The 21,076-nt window shown below is 36.6% G+C and overlaps 9 protein-coding genes across 9 annotated transcripts; 5 read left to right on the top strand and 4 right to left on the bottom strand.

The window, feature by feature from the left end:
- The first annotated feature begins 463 nt into the window (after nt 1-463).
- Nucleotides 464-3,144, top strand: EV154DRAFT_547263 (uncharacterized protein). The gene is made up of 8 exons (XM_051604745.1): nt 464-506; nt 567-658; nt 709-783; nt 841-1,181; nt 1,236-1,315; nt 1,372-1,470; nt 1,533-2,322; nt 2,647-3,144. The coding sequence occupies exons 1-8, from the start codon at nt 474-476 to the stop codon at nt 3,105-3,107; spliced, it is 1,971 nt and encodes a 656-aa protein (XP_051463026.1). The 5' UTR covers nt 464-473; the 3' UTR covers nt 3,108-3,144.
- Nucleotides 3,145-3,463: 319 nt separating this feature from the next.
- EV154DRAFT_491608 (60S ribosomal protein L18ae) lies at nt 3,464-4,695 on the top strand. Its single transcript, XM_051599571.1, has 4 exons — nt 3,464-3,588; nt 3,959-4,138; nt 4,199-4,328; nt 4,387-4,695. Exons 1-4 carry the CDS (start codon nt 3,487-3,489, stop codon nt 4,593-4,595), a joined length of 621 nt encoding a protein of 206 aa, XP_051463025.1. The 5' UTR covers nt 3,464-3,486; the 3' UTR covers nt 4,596-4,695.
- A 679-nt stretch (nt 4,696-5,374) lies between these two features.
- Nucleotides 5,375-6,423, top strand: EV154DRAFT_411187 (uncharacterized protein; the record flags this gene model as incomplete). Its single annotated transcript, XM_051595448.1, has 2 exons — nt 5,375-5,642; nt 5,702-6,423. 2 exons carry the CDS (start codon nt 5,375-5,377, stop codon nt 6,421-6,423), a joined length of 990 nt encoding a protein of 329 aa, XP_051463024.1.
- A 516-nt stretch (nt 6,424-6,939) lies between these two features.
- On the bottom strand, nt 6,940-8,006 carry EV154DRAFT_390294 (50S ribosomal protein L1; the record flags this gene model as incomplete). Its single annotated transcript, XM_051595105.1, has 5 exons — nt 6,940-7,261; nt 7,315-7,407; nt 7,478-7,626; nt 7,692-7,800; nt 7,858-8,006. Coding segments are annotated over 5 exons (822 nt in total), but the record flags the coding sequence as incomplete, so codon positions are not given.
- Nucleotides 8,007-8,634: 628 nt separating this feature from the next.
- On the bottom strand, nt 8,635-11,219 carry EV154DRAFT_212010 (uncharacterized protein). The gene has a single exon (XM_051594384.1). The coding sequence runs from the start codon at nt 11,022-11,024 to the stop codon at nt 9,027-9,029; it is 1,998 nt and encodes a 665-aa protein (XP_051463022.1). The 5' UTR covers nt 11,025-11,219; the 3' UTR covers nt 8,635-9,026.
- A 139-nt stretch (nt 11,220-11,358) lies between these two features.
- EV154DRAFT_547258 (Metallo-dependent phosphatase-like protein) lies at nt 11,359-13,206 on the top strand (the record flags this gene model as incomplete). Its single annotated transcript, XM_051604744.1, has 1 exon — nt 11,359-13,206. One exon carries the CDS (start codon nt 11,359-11,361, stop codon nt 13,204-13,206), a length of 1,848 nt encoding a protein of 615 aa, XP_051463021.1.
- Nucleotides 13,207-13,332: 126 nt separating this feature from the next.
- On the bottom strand, nt 13,333-14,565 carry EV154DRAFT_211928 (uncharacterized protein). Its single transcript, XM_051594383.1, has one exon. It carries the CDS (start codon nt 14,414-14,416, stop codon nt 13,583-13,585), a length of 834 nt encoding a protein of 277 aa, XP_051463020.1. The 5' UTR covers nt 14,417-14,565; the 3' UTR covers nt 13,333-13,582.
- A 1,171-nt stretch (nt 14,566-15,736) lies between these two features.
- Nucleotides 15,737-18,553, top strand: EV154DRAFT_491592 (subunit 17 of mediator complex-domain-containing protein). The gene is made up of 9 exons (XM_051599570.1): nt 15,737-15,870; nt 15,929-16,159; nt 16,219-16,411; nt 16,468-16,645; nt 16,697-16,903; nt 16,958-17,064; nt 17,126-17,880; nt 17,946-18,248; nt 18,310-18,553. Exons 1-9 carry the CDS (start codon nt 15,770-15,772, stop codon nt 18,515-18,517), a joined length of 2,283 nt encoding a protein of 760 aa, XP_051463019.1. The 5' UTR covers nt 15,737-15,769; the 3' UTR covers nt 18,518-18,553.
- Nucleotides 18,554-19,927: 1,374 nt separating this feature from the next.
- On the bottom strand, nt 19,928-20,935 carry EV154DRAFT_411308 (nucleotide-diphospho-sugar transferase; the record flags this gene model as incomplete). Its single annotated transcript, XM_051595454.1, has 3 exons — nt 19,928-20,397; nt 20,457-20,643; nt 20,705-20,935. Coding segments are annotated over 3 exons (888 nt in total), but the record flags the coding sequence as incomplete, so codon positions are not given.
- Nucleotides 20,936-21,076: the final 141 nt, after the last annotated feature.

Genomic DNA, 21,076 nt, shown 5'->3' with positions numbered 1-21,076 from the left:
CATAAATTCCAGGCAAGTGTAAAAACAATTAAGACAGAATTACCAAACAATTACTACACAATTCTTGTTTTTCTATCAAGACAAGTACTATTTAATCTTCACGGTGTCTAATCAAGCCAAGGAAGTTTTTTGTAGTTATATTTTCACATGCGGCCTTAAAAGGCATATAAAATGTATTGAGCAAAATGAATTCTACAAATGCTTATAACAATATGAAAACATGCTTGTTCAGACTGCCGATATAAAGTTACTATATGATATACAGCTCTACCTTGTTAGTTTCTCTTTTTTTCGTCCAGAAAAAGGTTAGCAAATATTAAATTATTTTGATTCGTCCAAGAAAATTACACTGTCCGAATCTGAAGTGTGAAAAACTGTATTATTTGTATTTCCATTTAAGGTAGTTTTTTGTTTTTATTAAGAAATGCATTCACTTTTTTGTTTATGCTCTCTTTTTTCTGCTCAATAAAACAATGACGGAACAAATTTTTGCTAATAACTTTTGGGTATACCCTTTTAAAATAGTTTTTAATGTAACTCAATAACATACTTACATCTGATACTAGGGCCTAAAAGACGATGGTTTCCACGTACTCACCGCTAAGATGACTAGTACTAAAAAGACATTTGACGAAGTAAAGTCATTTTATAATATCAGGTAAAGCAACCACTTGATTTTACTCCGCCGTTTACTTAATATCGATACAGAGCTTCTCTTCATGAAGAGTTTGGACGAAAATTAATGAAACATGCCAAAGTTGGAATGGGTCGTGAAGAGACTGGGTATGTAGTAATTTCCTGATACTAAACTAAATAAATTAATAAATATTCATATGTTAGAACACTTCAAGCACTACTGTCATCGGCTCATAAAGAGACAGAGTGGATAGCACAAGCACATCTCAATTTGGCCCAGAAACTTAAGACTCGACTGGAAGTTGATCTTGATAATTTTATACTTGAGCAAAAAGACAGACGAAAACTAACTCATACAAATGTTGAAAAAGCACATCGTTATAAACAATCAAATGAGGCCTACTTGGCAAAAGTTAAAGAGAAATATGAGTCTGATTGTGCCAAGTTGATCACACTACAGACACAAGTAACGACTTCATCAGGTCGTGAAGCCGAAAGAATCAAGCAAAGAATTGATAGAACACAACATGAAATAAAAGTTCAAGGTAAACAGATAAAGATACATTTCTGATAACTAGTTAATAAAATATAATTTTAAGAACAAGAATATAAAAATGCTTGTATCAAGGTTGCGGATGCCACTAACGCTTGGAATAAAACTTGGAAGCTAACTTGCGACGTACGTTTTAAATCTGCATAAACGATAATAATTGTATTAAATTTTTTTGAATATAGACATATCAAGGAATGGAACAAAAGAGATTAGAATTTCTTCGTCATAGTTTCTCAATGTTTATTAATGTTCTCTCAAGTGCTACAAGTCAAGATCAGGAGGTAATTGACAAAAACAAAGGAGGGGGCAAAACATTACTATTGTAGTAACAACTTGTTTACAGTCGTACGAACGCTTTTGGAAATCCTTGGATCAATATGATCCCATAAATGATATCCAAATATTTATTAATGAAAAGGGGACTGGCCCCAATATACCTGAACCAGAGATTTTTGTGGATTACATGGATGACCCGGCAAAAACTTTTCAAAAACACACAGTTGCTAATTTCCCGTGTCCCACAGAGCTGTTAGCAAGTATATCTTCTCCATCTGAATCACATCCCAAACCAGAATTAACCGTTAGAAATCCTACCACGGTTTTGCCCGATGAATCTTCACTTCTTAAAAGAGTAAGGTCTATGACTGCTGCTTCTTCCACCTTAGTAGAACCGACTACACTTAGTAAGGGCACTAATGAAAAAAGAAAATCTTCTATCCGAATTGCTATCAAGCCTTTACCATCTATTTCAACTCCATTAATAAAACAAAAGACAAATCATCAAAGAAGAACATCTATTCATGAGAACTACAGTAGCAGATCACAACAGCCGAACCCACCACCACCTGTTATTATCGTACCTGATATATCTTCCTCTTCAACAACATCAGCATCCGACGAAGAAGAGGAGCAGCCTGTAAGAAGAAACAGGGCAATAACAAAAAATGAAGAGGACGGGGATATAACAATCGATCCACGTGCTAAGGTTGTTTTTGCTATTGGTAATAACATGTTTGACTTGGGGCACCTTGGACAAGACGACAAGAAATCTGATCAAACCCAGCCTGTTTCCAGCACTCGTCGTTTGACTACAACCAGGAGACGTCAAGCCTCATCCGATTTGGAAGCCGCATGTAACTTCTCCTACCAAAGTTTATTAGAGGAATTGGGTGTCTTCGACAAGAATGGAAATGGCAGCTCATCACAAACTAGCAAAAACATAGGGGTGCCCGAAAAAAAGGCTTCAATAAAAAGATTATCACAGCGTGATAGAAGACCGATGCAGCAGCAACAACAACAACAAAAACAACAACAACAACAACAGCAACAGCAACAGCAACAGCAACAGCAACAGCAACAGCAACAGCAACAGCAACAGCAACAACAGCAACAGCAGCAGCAATATCAACCTCCCGAGTTATATCAAACACCACAAGTTATTCATGCAATACAACCAGCAGTAAGTACTACTTTATCCCAGCAGCAAGATATGTACAATGGTATGATTAGTAATCCTGATCTCTACCGTAAACAGCCACACCATCAGCAACACCATCAGCAATTACATCAGCAACAATATCACAACCAATATGCTACTCAGCACGGTACTTTACCATCAGTTGGACAATCTATAAATTCAGCCAGTCATGCATACCATAATTCCGGTGGTAGCGTATATAGCCCCCCATCTACCACTCCTCAATCGGGTCACCAGCCAACCTTATTCTGGGCTATAGCAATCGGGGATTGGTATAGTGGAAAATCTGATGAGTTACAATATGCTAGAGGTACTTGGTTAGCAGTTACAGAAATAAGACCCGACGGTTGGTATTATGCAACGAAGTTTGATGCCAGGTTAAACGCATTGACAAATGAAATGGGTTATGTGGCTCAAAATTACGTTCAAGTCCATACATAACAATAATGGGACAATAAAAGTTAATTATTTATCGAATACTTTTTTTATTCTTCCTTCTTAATAAGTATGGGGCGAACTCTTTTTTAGAGATGTATCTTAAGTCTTGATTATATTATGCCCTCTGATGTCTTTTTTCTTGACAAGTTTGCTATTTTTAATATCTGCCTTATCATTATGCTTGATATATATGTTTGTGATGTTTGACAATATCATATTCACACTCAGGACGCTGCATATGGCATTCTTCAATTGTTGGTGGTGACCTATTCAGGCATTTTATCAAAAGCAGTAAAATGAAGTTGGAACCGTTATGAATGATACTAGAACCGGACATATACCGGACAGGTGAGCGGTTAATCAATAACCCCGTTCAAATTTCATGTGCCGCTCTATTTTTCATCGGGGGAGCTATCGCTATCAAAGGGAGGTGGAAGGTGCATACTGTGATCCTCCTTTCTTTCCTTCAAGGCACATGGCTAGAGTAAGTATAGCATTTCAAAATATACTAGAAATGAATCAATCTGGGGAAACATATCAAATATACCGAAGCAGTAGATGGATGTACAGCATTTTTTTCCTTTTAGCCCAGGTTATAAAAACAACACCATATAATTCATCCATCCATCCATCCATCCATCATATCTCGCCATTTTACGACTCATGGAAGTGCATTATGAATGAATATACAGTATTTAGCAAAAACGACAAACGCACCACATGCTTTTTGAAATTTAATTTGTGGAATTACAACATGTCGAAGCAAACGACTTCCAACTCCCCCAGATTGACCAAATTCATTTAACCAATTTCAATTCCAAATATAATGTCTAATTTAATTTCTACCAAATCAGTTCACCGAATATCAGGTGGTTGGACGTAAGCTCCCTTCCGCTCAAGAAGTTGCCCCTAAGCTCTTCCGTATGCGTATTTTCGCTCCCAACGTTGTTGTCGCTAAGTCCCGTTTCTGGTACTTCTTGAAGAAGCTCCGTAAGGTCAAGAAGGCCGCCGGTGAGATCGTTGCTGTCAACGTCGTACGTAGTCTATTATTGTTATTATTGACATTGCTCTAACTTTTTTTTTGATTTTTTAAGATCTCCGAGAAGCGTCCTGAGCAAGTTAAGAACTTCGGTGTCTGGATCCGTTACGATTCTCGTTCCGGTACCCACAACATGTACAAGGAATACCGTGAAATGACTCGTTGCGAAGCCGTTGAACACTGTTGTATGTATTTAAAAAATGTTTGCAATTTGGGATATGTAACTCATAATATATATTTTAGACCAAGACATGGCTGCCCGTCATCGTGCTCGTTTCAGATCTGTTCAAATCATTCGTGTTGCTGAAGTCAAGGATGCCGATGTTCGTCGTGCTTACATCAAGCAACTCTTGACCCCCAAGCTCTCTTTCCCCTTGCCTCATCGTCTTGCCAACGTCGAGAAGAAGCACCGTGCTCTCTTCGTCGCCAAGCGTCCTACCACTTTCTATTAAACAAATTCAAGAGTGTTTTTTGCGGTTTGCTTTTTTGTTTCCTTTGAAACTGTAGAAGTTATCCGCATGAAAATGTTAAAATAAAAAATTATCGAAAGTACTATGTTAGAATTGGGTGGTTTTAATTTTTTGAGTTTTTTTATGCATGAACGAGTTATCAAGATATTTAAGGACGTGGCTTGAGTAGCACAGTCAACCGTATTTTTACGTTAACGCTCGTCTCAATTGTGAAAATTCAGCTTTCTACATTGAATAAAACGGCGGTCGAAAGTGGCATGTTACTATGTCACACAAGTGATTAAACTTATGCATCTTATGCATTTCTACTCAGAAATGTTTCCATTAAAAAACTAAGATGATACTTTACCTAATTGTTTGAAAAATCAAATCCGTAGCTGACTTCTACATTGTAGGGATCTCATATTTAACTTTACTAAACAGCCTCAAAGAGTATGTCAAATTCCTAACAGTTCTTGCATCCTTCATAAGCACGCTGTCATTCACTTTTGTTTGATATATAAAATTTGGAGTATGATCTGATTTAACTCTTTTCTGAAAGTCTGGAGTATGTATTGTATATTACTGTTACCCTTTACGTAATTTTTAAAAAATCTGATGGTAATGACGACACTTACAGTAAAAGAAGTATTGCGTGGCACTGCCTTTTTGGTAAAATCGCTTGTGCGATCGATCGATTTCTGGGCAGTCACGATCGTATTTAAAAGAAATCAGAGAAACCTTTTTTTCTGTGGGTCTTTTAAACATTTATACTATAAATTATGATAAATATACACAATCGTGCTGACTCAAACTTCCCTATAAGTGCTACCTGGGAATATACTTGGGAAATAGTATGCAAGGCATTTGATAGCTTGCTTTCTAACAAGAATATTACTTCTTCTATTCTTTCACTCGTTCAAAATCCCACTCAGTTAATCGTATTTTATAAAAATACGGATCCTTTGGTATCTGCGTTATATTTCACGACAGGTCTTATTGTAATTCATTATGTAATGTCTGAAATAACAAAAAATTACAGCCAAGTTGGTAAACATATCAATACAAGATAATAACGCGCAAATATTAACATGTTTTTTGTGCTTTAGACAAAGCCTGGTCCATTCTTCCTGCCATATATGCATGGCACTTTACTATTCATGACTACGTTTTGAACAATTCGTTCCATCCCAGACTCCTAGCGGCAGCTATTCTAATTTCAATTTGGGGAACTCGTCTTACGTATAACTTCGCTAGAAAGGGCGGCTATTACTGGTCTGGTCAAGATTACAGATATCCATATCTTCGTGAGAAGCTCGGTGCACCATTGATGGCTCTTTTGAACATCGTTTTTATTGCACCATTTCAGGATTACCTTTTGCTTCTTATGGTCACACCATTATATATCACTAATTCTTTAAATTCGGCAACAGGAGTTCGCACTACCACGTTAAATACATTGGATTATATTGCCATCATATCTCATTTGACATTCCTATTGATTGAAACGATTGCAGACGAGCAACAATATGTATTCCAGACAGAAAAGTATGCCTTATTAAGTCACTTAAAGGTATCTCAATTGAAAGGGGATTATAAACATGGATTTCTTTGGCACTCTGGGCTATTTCAGTATAGCCGACATGCCAATTTTTTTGCTGAGATGTCCATGTGGTGGGTGATCTATCTCTTTTCTGTGTCTGCAGTTCAAGAGGTTTCAAAAACAAATGACGTTGGTACCTTTATAAATTGGACAATCGCAGGGCCGCTTATATTAACAGGCTTATTCCAAGGAAGTACATGGCTGACCGAGGTAATACAACTCCCGTGAGATTATTTTTAAAAACTGACATAATTTTTCTGCTTAGAAAATTTCTTCCGAAAAATATCCAGATTATCTAAAATACCGACAGTCTGTCAGCCGCTTCATTCCATGGTTTCCTTCTAATGATAAGCACAGATCTAAGAAGGAATTGTAATGGCAATTATAGTTTTACAATGTTTTATAATCTTTTTTGCTGATTTGATGTTTTTATTATTTACTATTTAAAAATTATATAAAGGATGGAATGTTTTGCACCTATTTTTTGCTCTTGACGACCTTTTTGGTTACTTTTTTGGTTTCTGTCTTCTTAGCGGGTGCAACGGCAACCTTCTTAGCAGGAGCAGCAGCTTTTTTGGCAGGGGCAGCTTTTTTGGCAGGAGCGGCTTCCTTGACGGGAGCAGCTTCCTTTACGGGGGCGGCCTTCTTAGCGGGGGCGGCCTTTTTAGCGGGGGCAACCTTTTTGGCGGCAGCTTCGACAACTTCCTCCTTGGCGACAGCAGTCTTTTTGGGAGCAGCAGCCTTCTTGGGGACAACCTTCTTAGGAGTGGCAGTCTTGGGAGCAGCAGCCTTCTTAGCAGGGGCGGCTTTCTTTTCTACGGGTGCAGCTTCCTTAACGGGTGCAACAACCTCCTTAGTGACCTTTTTAGCCTTTTTCTCCTTAACATCTTCGGCGACGGGTAAAGCAGTATATACAGGGAGAGATGGGGATTTTTGTGACTTCAAACTAATCAAATTTACTTGCTTCCATTCGTGTGCAACAATCTTGACAAGCGCAGGAATAGCGGCTTCGCAATTGTCTAAAATTTGTTCTTGAGGCATACCAAAGTTACCAACAGTGATGAGGCTAAACAAACTTATTAGAGATCTGTATATATCTATCTTCACATCACAACTTACGTGTTAACACCATTGTTCAACTTTACGAAGGTAGCTTCTAAGGTAGCTTCAATTGATTTTTTTAAGTTGGTTGTTTTGATAGCAATTGGTGCCCTATTTTTGGAAAAAAAAATCCAACGATAAGTACTTTTTTTCCATTTATACACTGTCATCCACAACTTACTTGTTCTTTGCAAAGAAAGACTTTCCAAGAAGCTTGGGCATAAGGTGAGCAACTCTGTCGTCAACGAGGAAAAGGTCATATGAATCGCAAAGCTTTCTTCTAGCTTCATAGTTCTTATATGTGGACTTTAAGGTGGCAACACTAACAGCCTAGTGACAAAATATTATATAAAGCATTAGACTTATTATAAACTTATAAAAGCAAATGGACTAACCTTCTTAATGGGTGTGATTGACTTAATCTTGTCTTCCATAACTTTCTCGGATTCCTTTGTGATCAAACAAATTTCGTAGTTGTCAGGGTAAGGGGAATGTTTGAGGGCGCTATTTCATAACAATTAGTCTCAAGATCTAAACTTTTTTTTATCAAGTAAATCTTACATCTTTGACTTTTTCAAAGAGGCCTTGTTCATAATTTTGTGGGTGGAAATTTGGACGTAGACGTAGTTATCCTCATCGCTGTCAAGCATGTCGTTATCGGACTTGGTAGTGTTATACTTGTACAAAGCAGAAATAGCTTTCTTGACCTGATATATAATTTTAGTACTCGAAGCTTAATGGAATAGTTCTACTCTTCATTTTTAAATTTTACCTGTTGTAAATCTAAGTTTTGAGCCATATTGAAAACTTGTTTAGGAATAAAAAAGTATGTTAATAACATTTTTTTCTGCCCTTTCATTATTTTTTAAAAAAGGCTGCACACAAGCCACTTGATAGTCACGATTTCCGTTTGCCAAAAAAACACCACAAACAATCGGATGTTGAATGATACTCTGTTACCAAACGGCCCAAGTTTTTAGTTGTGTCGTCTAAATCTCAAAGAACGTGCCCTGTTTTTAAGTATAGAATGAACATTCAATTAGTTCGACTATTTTTTACGTCAAGTTCTTCGTTAGCTAGTTCCAAGGATCCTTTACATTAAGGCAGTAATGCACTCAATAGAAACCCGCGACCCGTATTAAAAACCCATAACCTGCAGTAGTAAAAACAAAGTCCTTTCACTCGAACTTACACACGTTATTGCGTAACTTTTAAATATGTGATTGTTGACACTGCTGGACGTTTTTACTGTTGTGCGATCAAGAAATACATTATGTTGTAAAGGAAGTAGGGTTTAAATGAGAATGTTATTATTCAAATTTTTTGGGTGATTCAGCTAAAGCGGTGATTTTTTTTATTCTAAAAATAAAGTAAAATAGAAGTCGATGGTTGCGTATTTTAACACATGTCGCATAATCATGCGTCTGGTAGCGGGTTTTTACTGCTGAGTGCGCAGTTGTGATTGTTTTAGTTAATCAGAAATTGACTATGCGAGCGTTCATATCACAATTAAAATAAGCCGAAGCATTCAGTTTTACCATAAAAGAAAATTGAAATATTTGGAATAACAAGTCAGCAAGGATAGTCAAATATCAACCGTTACTGTTTAAAGCTTGTACATCTTTGAAAATTAACATTGGAAGTCCTAAAGTTTGGGCATACATACATACTATGCAACTTTAAGTTATCCCTATGCTGTTTTAATCCGGCCGTTTCAAAGGACAGTATATTTATTGATAACGTTTTTTCATGCGGTTCTCTTTTTTTGTGTCTAACTCTAATAATCTCGCAAAATCCTGTTTTCTCTGATTACGTATGCTCGTCAAGGTGTCGACAAGATCCAGTTGTTCGCAAGCCTCCAATACAATTTCATATGTTGTAGTATCCGGAAGTACGCCTATAATTTTCATATCGTACCAAATATTCATAGCTTCAGATATTTTACCCCCACGTTGTAAAGCCCGCATAAGCTCGTTATATGCAGTAACAGGCAATGTTACACGACTCATCTTTGCATCAGAATATACTTGGAGAGCTGATCTTAATTGCCCAGCAGCAGATAGCGAGTTAATTACAATAGTGTAGGTAGCAAAATCCGGTTGAATTGTGTGATGATGATTTCTTCTCATGTATCTATACATTCTCAACATTTCCCTCACAGTTCTAGGCACATGTTGTTCGCTTTCTTCTTCTCCCCATAGTGTTGAATCTACAACATGCTCTTCGCTATCTTCTTCTATCGGTTTGACCAGCTTGGATATAATTGATAGGTAAGTGTTGTAAGTACGTGTATCGGGATGAATACCTAAGGAAGTCATTTTTTCCCAGATCAAACTTGCTCTGTCCAGATCTATACTTGAAGTCTTATCCATTGTAGATAATATGCTAAGAATTGAGTTGAACGTATATGCATTTGGTTTAACATTGAACGACTCCATTTCTTCTAAAAGGGCCATGGCACGTTCTAAATCTTGAGCTCTGTTACATGCCGATAAAAGAGAAGTGTAAACAGCAGGGTCTGGTTTAACACAATGCTGCTTCATTTCTCTGTATAAATCAAATACAGACTCCGGAGACTGCTCGAGATCCTTGACAAGCACGTCCATAACGATCCCATAACTATACGCATCCATTTCAACATTTTTGTCTTCCTTCATCAACTTATACATTTCCAGAGCCTGCTTAAACTTGTTCTTTCTAACATAGTAATGCAAAAATTCATTGTAATCTCTAATTTCTGGTGTCATGTTCTTATCCTTCATATCTTGCAAAGCTTTCAGTGGATCCCACTTCATAGATATGTAAATTTCCGGAGTCATTTTGATATTTGTCGATTTGAACTCGTCAAAGATTTTGACCATTTCAGAATGGAAATTTTTGTCATGCGAAAGTGCTGACAAAACAATGCTGTAGATACGTGCTGTGATTTCCATGTTCTTCTCCTTCATAGTGTTGTACAAATCCAATACACTTTCTGGTTTTTTCGCTTTTCTGTATACTTCCATCATTACTTTTATACTTAGTTCGTCCATTGGTAGGCCATGTTTACTCATTTCTGCAAAATAGAACTGACATCCACGAATATCATTAAAATGTTTAAAGGCATATATGAGGGCAACATAAAGACTTGATTTTCTGGGGAATAATTCTCTTGCTTCGAGTGATTGAATAAATTTGTGTAAATCGGTCTTTGTACCATGCTTTTGGAATCCATGAATCATTGTCCGGATAGAAACAAGATTGATTTTACACTCAGAGCTTGCAAGTCCTTCGAACACTAGTTTTGCTGATTTGACATTGCCTTGGTCGATATACACGTACATCAACATGTTACAAGCTCTTTGAAATGCGTTTTTTAATTCTGGTTGCCCTTCCAAATGCTGATGAATATCACGGAGAATATGTTGTAACCGTTGTACTTTTTCGGGTCCACTTAAAGTGTTATCAGCCTGAGTATGTGAAGCGATATCGATAAAGGTCTGTTCTTCTACGGGTATTTCTTTAGATTTACTGATTCGGTCGCTGTAAGTATTCCATTCATCTTCATGGGTAGGTGCTGGTTGGGTAGTTGAGGGAATATCTGTCAAATTACCCAAGGTTGTGAATGATCGAAGTATCGGTATGGGCTGTATTCTATATACACTTGATTTTTGAGAAACAAAGGTTTTACCCAGGCTCTTGGTCGATCGGGATACCAATGGCCATACTACTCTTGAGCTCCTAAACATAACAAAAAATAGATATGATGTGGAAAATGGAAAAGAAGTAAAAGAAATGGGCGGGGTTGCCTGTTCATAAAAAGAAATAAAAAATGGTCACTTTACAGGTCACATTCTTATGATGAGAAGACATGTATGGTAGAACAGATAGTATCGGGTAGATGGTGTCTATGTGGTGTTCAGTTTGCTCTTTGAGAGTATGAGCATATGTGTCGATTTTCTTAAGACTTTTTTTTTTTTTTTTTTTTTTTTTTTTCGCGGTAACAATTTAGGGCAATAATACGCGACATTTTATCCGCAGCGCGAAGACACTTTTTTTTTTGTTGTTGTTTTCAAAACCGAAATGTCGTCTCAAGGAGCTGAAGATAATGCGTTCAAGATATTAATTGCGACCGACAACCACATAGGTTATATGGAAAAAGACCAGATTCGTGGCCAAGATTCTTTTGCTGCGTTTGAAGAGATTTTAAGAATCGCAGTAATTCAAAAAGTAGATTTTATTTTGCTAGGTGGGGATCTATTCCATGAAGCTCAGCCTTCCCAAACGAGTCTTTATCAAACGATGATGCTCATCAGACAACACTGCTTTGGCGATGGAGATATCAAGCTCAGGATCGCAAGCGATCAGTCACTTAACTTTGGAGACTTTTCCAAAGCTAATTACCTCGATGGAAACTTGAATATTAAGATACCGATCTTTTCGATTCATGGCAATCATGATGATGCGTCTGGAATGGAGATGTGTAATCCATTAAATGTTTTATCAGCAGCAGGAATGGTCAACTATTTTGGACATGGTACAAGTATTTCTGATGTAACGATAAATCCAATTTTACTTGAAAAGGGAATATCGAAACTCGCGTTGTATGGATTGGGTAATATCCGAGAAGAGAGATTGCACCGGCAATGGCGTTCTGGTAAAGTTACTTTTACACGACCTGAAGATGATGGTACTTTTGATAGCTGGAAGAATTGCTTCAATATGTTCGTGCTTCACCAAAATCGGGCGGCTCATGGGGCGACATCCCATATTCCTGCAGAATTTTTAGACGGATTCCTTGATTTGGTATTCTGGGGACATGAACACGAATGTCGTATTTATCCAGAGCAATATGAGAACTTTTGCATCACACAACCGGGATCTTCGGTTGCTACAAGTTTGTCTGAGGGCGAAGCAAAACCTAAACACGTCGGTATTTTAACAATTGAAGGCGGAACTTATCAATTGGACAAGATCCGATTGAAAACTGTTAGACCGTTTCAGTTTACATCGGTTGTGCTTGCCCAAGTCGATTCATTAAGACCAAATGATAGAGAAAGCACCGAAGTCTACATAGAAGGTATTATTGAAGCCCTTATTGAAAGGGCTAAAAACGAGTGGGAAGAGCAACAACAAGAGGATTCGGGAATTCAGCCTTCTATGGACATGCCGAAGCCATTAATAAGAATTAGAGTTGATTATACAGGAGGTTATGAAACATTTAACCCTTTACAATTTGGGAGAAAGTTTAATGAACGGGTAGCGAATGCAGATGACATGTTAAAATTTCAAAAAGCAAAAGTAGTAAGAAGAAAACCAGTCTTACAAACCGAAATGTTGAATGATTTAACCCTGGCAGTACCAGAAAGGTTGGATTCTGTCAGAATCGAGGACTTGGTTAAAGAATTAATAAAAACAGACATGTTTGTCTTGCAAGAAACAGAGATCGAACTAGCTGTCACGTCATGCATCGAAAAGAATGATTCAACTTCAATCAACCGGGCCGTTAATAAAATTATTAGCCAAGCACCGGGAAACTTTGTAAATATACCACCAGATATCGACGACTTGACACTGGATTACATCAAGCGAAAAGCATCAGAACTTAAACAAAGTCAGAATAGTGCATCGGCTAACAATCCGTCATCAGCGCCAATTATGAACGATGCAGTATCACCCATACTATCACAGCAAGGTGACACCAATAATGACAACAATAACAACAACAACGATGAGCCATCTCCTTTGGCTAGTTCGGACGATGACTACGAAGAAACAAACACTCCGGTTACTACAGGAAGAGGAAGAGGACAAGTAAGAGGAAGAGGAAGAGGACAAGTAAGAGGAAGAGGAAGAGGTGCAAAGAGAGATGCATCCCCTGATGATCCTCCCTCAGCTTCATCTTCACAGCGCCGACGCCTGCCGTTTTGAAAATAATAATTGTTGTTTACAAATACAAATCTAACTTTATTTAGTATCACACACATTTATATAGCTAAAGTGCCCTTTAATTATTATTTTTTTTTTCTAAGTGAAATTTTATTGTAACAAAAAAGATATAAATCTTTCTTTGGTTTTATCAAATCGATTGATAAATATGGAAACGTGTTTACAGTTTAAATAGGGAGGTTGGGGGAATAATTGGGTATCTCGAGTAAAGAGGAGTGTGTTAATAAATAAATAATATAAAAAGAAGGAGAATTTTTTTTTTTTTTTTTGTGTGTGTGTGTGCTATATACAATTTGCTTTTTCAAAGTTCATTCCAGACGATTTTTTGCAAACCATCGGAAAGCTTTTTTCGAGTTAGTTACTGATCTTTAGTAGAGGTTTTTGTAGGGAATATTTTTGTAATGAATTTCTTTGTATTCTGCAAGAATGACTTTTTGTTATTATTTGTTGTAGGCGTAAATGTCTTGATTAATTTTGATTTAAGTTTATGTTTAAGCCCCTTAGTCTTCTTTTTGTTTGTTGTGTCAGTAGTACTGGTTGATAAGTTTGGTAACGAAGGTAACGCTGGCAAGGGCTTATGAATTTCCATTGGCTGGTGTTGTACTTCAATTATCGATTCGTCTTCCTCCTCCTCTTCTTCTAGTGGGTAAGTAATAGTGCTTGTTGATCGACCCTGATGGGATTCAAATGGACTAAAGCTCTTTGATCGCTGGAAGTCTACATTTTCCAAGGTACTAATCGAATTATGTTGATTATGGCCGTAATCCAAGGCTTCGTCGAACCAACTAATATCAGGATGGGCAGAAGGGAATGGACTGGCACCTGCATTTGCCTGTATATCATTTTGTACAAGGGAGAAACCGCCTTTTAAAATTTCATGTAATTCTCTGCGTTCCAAATCAACAAAATGCTGAGATATTTGTGTTAAAAAGTCCTTCTCTTCATAGGTTACTAAGGATAATTTTGGTGGTCCATAATTAAAGTCATCATCTCCTTGCTGCACAGGAATATACTGTTTGAAACTTGTTAAATTGTCTGATTCCATACATGGTTTGGATGATAATGTTTGCATAAACTCATCTAAAGCCCAATCATGGCTTTCTGGCACTTTAAATGATAAAGGTGAAGAGAGTTTAGCTAATCCAGTATCACTTGGGAAATGGAAATCGCTTGAATCTGAATCATAATCCATGATGAGTTATGTAAAAGAAATTTTATGTATATGAAAAAAAAGAGGGTACAGAAAAAAAATTACAAAAAGTGATGGTTTTTATACTTAAATAAGTGATACATAAAGGGTCAAGTTAGCCGAATGAGTAGGACAAAGTTTTGTTTTTTTATGTGATACAAGTTTACGTGTTTTCGTAAGGTACACAGCCCGGATTAGATGTTCCGAAAGAAAAAAAAAAAAAAAAAAAAAAAAAAAAAAAGATCAGGCAAATATGGTAATGTGTTATTTTATTTATTATTGTTGTAAATAGGCAAGATGTAAAAAGTAATAAATGGGTATAAAAATAAAAAGAGTATGATTGATATGATAAAAATGATTGTAAATAGATTGCAGAATCCTCTTTTCGACACTTTGTTGGATATTTTGTTTCTATCATGAGATATAGTTTCTAGCTTTGAAAGATTTTTATAATGATCATCTATCCAAATAAATGAATAGGATGCATCTTTTGTTATTATACGAGGGGGAATTGTATGCATCCCAAGATCAATATTTGACATTGAACTAGCTTGACGTGTTGCCGCCGAAAGGTTAGTATCAGATGAGCTGTGCATAATATTATGTATCTTTGGTGGTTCTACTAGGGTAATATCCGTGTCTGAATGCTTAATTCCTGTGTTGTTGTCCATATTATTTAGAAAAGCTATTAAAAATAAAAAAATTCTAGTGAGGGGTATCCTTTTATACATACATTTTCTTGTTGTTTATTTGCTATGACCCCTCGGTATGCGATTTCGAAAAGGGGTTTTTTATTTCCCATTGTCTGTGCTATTTCATCTATTGGTAATGTTTCAATAGACAAAAAAAGAACTAGAAACATGTGGAATAATCTATACTGAAATTTCGATTTCATGCTTAAAAATATAAAAGAGTCGTTCGTCCCTAGATTGTGTTGTCTCAGATACAAGCCCAGGATGAAGCACGCCTGTAATTTACTTTCGACAATGTCAGCTATTACATCTGAAGAATCCTCTCTATCCAGCGACGAAGAAGACTCCAATCAACAAACAAAAGCCGTATGCGGTGAATGTGGCAAAGAATTAGATAATAAATGGAAATGTACAGCTTGTAGAATAGAATGTCCCATTTGTAATAGAGCATTAACAAAAAACCCAGAAGAATTTTGCGAACGTTGTTTTAAGAAGTGTCAGCTTCATGGCTTGTATAGTAAATCTGCAAATTCTTACCAATGTCCACAATGTGTGAAACAATAATAAATCACACTCCTAGAATGCGTGTGACCTTTTTTTAAGCTTATTTTATTTTCTTTTTCCTTTTTTCGTGTTTTGATTTAATTTGTTTCGGTTGAATAATATGAGTGAACCAATAAGAAAGAAATTAAAATTGTCTCTAGAACCTTCAATTGACAATAATGTCGTTGACATAACGAATGAAGGACAAGAGATACTTAAAACGTAGTAAAACGCGCAAACAATCGAAAACATAAATTAACCTCTTCTGTTGCCTTACTAGTGAGACTACATTGCCAGAAAAACTAATGCAATCAGTCGATCGCATCTGGTTTGAAAGGGGAGAATGGAAAGACATCACGGAAAAGTCTCTATCACAATCTTTGAACAGTCAGGAGCCAACCTTAGTTGAGACAGATTCTGATGAAGAGCAAGATGCACCACAATCCGTCCAATTACCACCTGCTGGTTATGACATTGGCAAACTTCGGGAATCTGTCATTAATAAATTATCGTAAGCAAGTCAAATATTATGATTGTTCAAGTTTTAATGTAATTTTTTCCTTGCATTAGACATGCTAAGAGTGAAATTGACGTTGCCTTAGACGTTATTAATGTGCTGACGGCAGGAAATCGACATTCAACAGCTGCTAAGGATTTCGTCGTCCCACCTGGATCGCTTGCAGCAACATATGTTACGAAACCTAAACCAACACCAAAAGCACAGCTAGAATCATTGCAATTGAATTTAGGTTTGAAAAGACAGGTGAGCTCATAGAAAGAGGTAGTCGCGCCCTGATTAAGCATTGACATTTTTATCAGAAACAAAAACAAGCGTCAGATTTTTTAAAAAGGAGTGCATTTTCCTTAAAAAAGATTGTGGAAAAGGAAGAGGTATTCTGGGATGAAGCATTGGATATTAGACGAAATAACTGGATGATGCAGGCAAACCCGCAACCGGGAGGGTCTTCAATTTCTGTGCAGTATGGGTTTACAGAAGGTAGGGATAACATTTTTTAGAGAACGCAATGATTGACATAGTTTTACTTAGTTGGATCTGACTTTAATGAGGCATCTGTTGGTGAATTAAAACGTTCAGGAGATAATTCGAATAAATTACAAATGGCTCTACCCCATAGTACGGCACGTAAAGTAGGTGTGCGCGTCAGTCAGAGTCATACTGGTAAATTAGGTTTAGGGCAGGATGCATTTTCAGAAGGCATCTTAGGAATTTCTACAGATGCAGGAAATAATCAAGGTAAATTAAGAAAAGAAAAAAAAAGGGAGAATGTATGCTAAAGTGGATTTGTAGATGATAGCACTTCTTGCAGATCCAATACAAGAACTGCACATAGTGATATACAAAATCAACTTGCAGAAGCTCAATCAACTGTATTTGATGCCGAATTATATTCCAAGGCATGTAAATTAATTCTTTGGCTCCCAACTCCTTAATAATTTTCATTTTAACCATATATAGGTTCTAGCGGAAGCACAGGCATTAAACAGTAATGTGCGCTTTTTAGATGATGAAATTGTTATCAATATTGATGGGCAAATTGATTTGTCCGTTTCGAAATCTTTATCATCTAGTAATTCCAAATGCTCAAACGGTGGGTCAACACAAGAAATCATCAGTCGTAATATCGATGCTTCACTACGACTATTGCTGTTACAGCATCACAAATTTAACCTATGGAAAGACCGTGCCAAGATATTATCATCTAATCATAAAATACAACAATTGCTATTGTTAAATGAGTCCAGCAATATCAATCACACGGCAAACAACGCACCTACAAGTGCAAATAATAACAACCCAGCTAATAATAATATAACTAATAACAATGGTAATGTGAACAATAATCTTGGTAATACAGTCGGCACAAACAATTCTGTTCCGGTGCCCAATACAAATACCTCGAATATCCCTTTTCACCGTGCACGAGTAGCATTAACATCACACAGTCAACTGACCCGTGTTCTCCCAAAGGAAATTCCCATATTGTTGCCAATCATGTCCCTCACAAAATTCTGGGTACAATTCGACCGAATTAGGCATGTTGTTCATTCTATGACAAGCCCATTTAGTGGAAATGGTGGTCTGACTATCTCGGTCCATTTTAAGTTTCACGATCCTTTGTTGTCTAAGCCTAGTTACTCAAAACTTACATATGACGCCTATCCGGGTAATAGTGAAATTGCACTTAGTCTGGGTATTAGTATACTCAAGGGGTAATTGTATACACTTTTCATGCTTAAATTTTACACCTAATCTTCTTTTTCTTTTTTAAATATAGTCCTTCGTTACATTTTGGCTTTAATCAATTAGGTTCGATCTCCGTCTGTCTCCCACAGACAACAGTTATTCTGCAAAATGTATCAGAGTTCGAGGCATTTCTATCACGCGAATTGAAGGTTATTTGCTTACGCACCGTGTGCGATGTAGCAAATGACATTATTCAAAGACATGAAAGTTATATAATGGCAACAGGTAGTGATAAGCGTAGGCTGCTATGGAAAGTCAATCAAGTAGATGAAGCAGTTCACGGATCCATTTGCTGGTACCATACATCATGGTCACATCACGAATGGAGAAACATGTAATTATGACTGAGCTCATCTAATTTGTATTACTCTAATGTCGTATTTTTTTTTTCGTAGTAATATCAGCTTGGAGATAACTAATGTTGTTAAACCTTCATATTCACTCCAATTCCGTCTATGCGCAATGCCTAACCTCGTAGAAGAAGTGTATGCATTAAACTTAGCCACGATAGATCCTTCAAAGATAGCGTTGAACTTTAAGGAAAGAGCTCGTATTGTTATCCAAGACATCATTTACGACTCTACTGCACAAAAAAATCCCTAATAATAAAAAAAAAAAAAAAAAAATTAAAAAAAAAAATAGGCAATATGCTTCTTATTTTTAATTACAAGTTTCCTTGTTTCTTAGGGTTGTCTAAACTCTTTCCTTCTTATCCTTCTATTTTTATTTATTATATAAAACCATATACGATACCTTGGTATAAATAGCACTGTACAAGATACGACACAGAATTGTGTCAAATAAGTCCAACCTAGCTTTAATTTTTTGACTTTCACTTGTCAATTGATCACGCTACTACGAAAATCTCTGTGTGCATTAAGCACGATGATATTTTACTGATTTATTTGTTCCACGCATAACCACAAATGTTGCGGAACACAAGCCAAGAAACTGAAGAAACATACGATAAGTATGTTCTTAAGAGTGTAGATCCACTTAATCATCTGTAAAGGTGGGGTTATACAAATCGGCATTGAAAGCTCCCGACGCACCCTGTGCGTGCACAGACTTGTGATCATCTATATTTACCATTGTGTTGCCTAGAGATCATTTTTCGACACGTTTTTCTATTTAAAGTCATCTGTTGTCTAGTTATTTTCCTCATTATGATATTTGTAAGATCAATTGAAGGTCGGACACAAAAAAAATTGTAGTATGGGCCTGCGCCTGCTTGGGGACATCATGTGGACTCGTGTTCTGGAACCCTTACCCTTATCAAATTGTGGCTATGAGGTATTGAAAGCGAAAATCTTATGACCATATTGTACTACTATATGCAATGATGATCGATTCATGACTGAATCTCGGTCTTCTCGGGTTTTCTTTTCCCTCTAGCTCTCTGTGGTGGTGATGCCATCATGACAATAACACATTCTGTACAACCTGAAATTAGTTGATATATACTAGCCATTTTATTATAAATAATTATTTAGAAACGGATTTCTTACTCAACTCTACATTTTCTTCCCATGTATCCCATGCTACGGGAGTAATTATATCATTACTAGATATTTTTTTTACGAGTTCATTAGTAAAAATCAAGGGATTTTCGCCGCCAAAAAGCTTGCTGAGATCATTTAAACAATTTAAAAGCTGCTTGGTGTGGGTATCTGCTTTTTGGAACATTACAAAATTTGAGGCTTTGACTAATATAGGGCTTGTTCCTGTCATACCACTGACAAGCATGTTAATTCCAATATCAAGGCAAATTGGATTGTTGTCAATATAATGATGGATTTCTTCTGGTATCAAGCATGTATAAGCATACAAAAAATCGGACTTTATGAACATTGATTTGGATGAAATCATGCTGTAACGTAAACTTTGATCGGAAACTATCTCTTGGCTTTTTCCTAAACGAGTGTGTGAGTTGGATTCAAACCCAACTATAGCATCTTGATTCTTTTTCCAGATTTCGTATCCAAACTCGAGATCTTCAACAGAAGTCAGGACCTAAGTAAATTTAAAAAAGTTTATTAACTTTGTTTCTCGTGTTGGGCCAAGACTTACATTTCCGTCTACAAGAAAAACTGCGTGAGTGGTGATGCCTCTCATTGGGTTGAATCTGTTGTTTATCGACTTGAATTTTTTAGAAGCAACGATATTAACAGATTTACTCAAGTGAAGACTGCGAAAATACGCAGTATTCAAAGTTATTCTTTTCCCATCTTCGGCCTTAATCACGTTACCATCAATAAGTATTCGTGCTACCTTTTTGGACGAAGTATACATACGTAACAGCTTTTCAAGATATTTGATACTGATGTCAGAGTTACGAAGATTTAAAATGACAGTAAACTGGGAGGTTTTTGGATAGTAGCGTCCATATGTCCGTGGAAGCGTACGATCACATATTTCCTGTACACGTCCTTTATTCTTCCAAATGGTATTCTCTTGGCCGTAGTCATTTTTCCATAAGCCGCCTTGAAATTTTTTAGTTTAATCATTGAAAAGCAAAAATACACTTTAACGAAATATTTACCGGTAGTTAATTGATGTCGCATCTGTCTTAATGCGCGTGTCCAGAGCCCAAACAGGTATCCATCATAGTTTTCTCTCCATTCTTTATGGTGTAAGAAATAAAAATTCCAAGGCTTTGTTTCGCTCGTAAAATGTAAGACTTTCACGGTGTTTCGTGTTATAAAACTTGATGCTAATGTCGAAAAATGCTGAAGGGAAACATTATTACGATGACTACATAATATATATACCAATACATATTTGAATTACCGTGAATTTAACCATCAGATTGTAGTTTCCAGGTAAATGATGTACGGACTGATTAAAATAATAGTTAAGAAATCCTTGATCGCCCTTATTGTAACTTGGAGAACTTTCATAGGTATCCATGATATCTAGATAAGTTTTCATGCTGGGCTCGGCAACAAATACACCTGTATTTAATACACCGCCGATGTCTACAACGGCTGTAAACTCTGGATAATCAAACAATTCATCGATGGGCTACATGAAACTGTTGGCATCCAACTTTTCAATTATTTTTCTAGTGTGCACGTACTTACATTAACAACCATTGTATCCGCATCTAAAAACACCACCTAAAAATTGTAACAGATATGTTAAATTGTGGCGCAATAATTT

Source organism: Mucor mucedo (assembly GCF_025094135.1).
Source record: "Mucor mucedo strain NRRL 3635 chromosome Unknown EV154scaffold_4, whole genome shotgun sequence".
NCBI lineage: Eukaryota > Fungi > Mucoromycota > Mucoromycetes > Mucorales > Mucoraceae > Mucor > Mucor mucedo.
The sequence above is the reverse complement of the archived record's forward strand: the minus strand, read 5'-3'. Positions and strand labels throughout refer to the sequence as shown.

Bases quoted from the DNA above. Each gene is read 5' to 3' on its own strand.
- EV154DRAFT_547263 (XM_051604745.1), top strand. From the start codon at position 474: ATGACGGAACAAATTTTTGCTAATAACTTTTGG. The intron at 1,182-1,235 runs GTAAACAGATAA...TATAATTTTAAG, and splicing joins ACATGAAATAAAAGTTCAAG to AACAAGAATATAAAAATGCT. The intron at 2,323-2,646 runs GTAACTTCTCCT...CAATACAACCAG, and splicing joins ATCCGATTTGGAAGCCGCAT to CAGTAAGTACTACTTTATCC.
- EV154DRAFT_491608 (XM_051599571.1), top strand. From the start codon at position 3,487: ATGTGCCGCTCTATTTTTCATCGGGGGAGCTATCGCTATCAAAGGGAG. The intron at 3,589-3,958 runs GTAAGTATAGCA...CTACCAAATCAG, and splicing joins CTTCAAGGCACATGGCTAGA to TTCACCGAATATCAGGTGGT. The intron at 4,139-4,198 runs GTACGTAGTCTA...TGATTTTTTAAG, and splicing joins AGATCGTTGCTGTCAACGTC to ATCTCCGAGAAGCGTCCTGA.
- EV154DRAFT_212010 (XM_051594384.1), bottom strand. From the start codon at position 11,024: ATGTTTAGGAGCTCAAGAGTAGTATGGCCATTGGTATCCCGATCGACC.
- EV154DRAFT_211928 (XM_051594383.1), bottom strand. From the start codon at position 14,416: ATGGATTATGATTCAGATTCAAGCGATTTCCATTTCCCAAGTGATACT.
- EV154DRAFT_491592 (XM_051599570.1), top strand. From the start codon at position 15,770: ATGAGTGAACCAATAAGAAAGAAATTAAAATTGTCTCTAGAACCTTCA. The intron at 16,412-16,467 runs GTGAGCTCATAG...CATTTTTATCAG, and splicing joins ATTTAGGTTTGAAAAGACAG to AAACAAAAACAAGCGTCAGA. The intron at 17,065-17,125 runs GCATGTAAATTA...AACCATATATAG, and splicing joins ATGCCGAATTATATTCCAAG to GTTCTAGCGGAAGCACAGGC.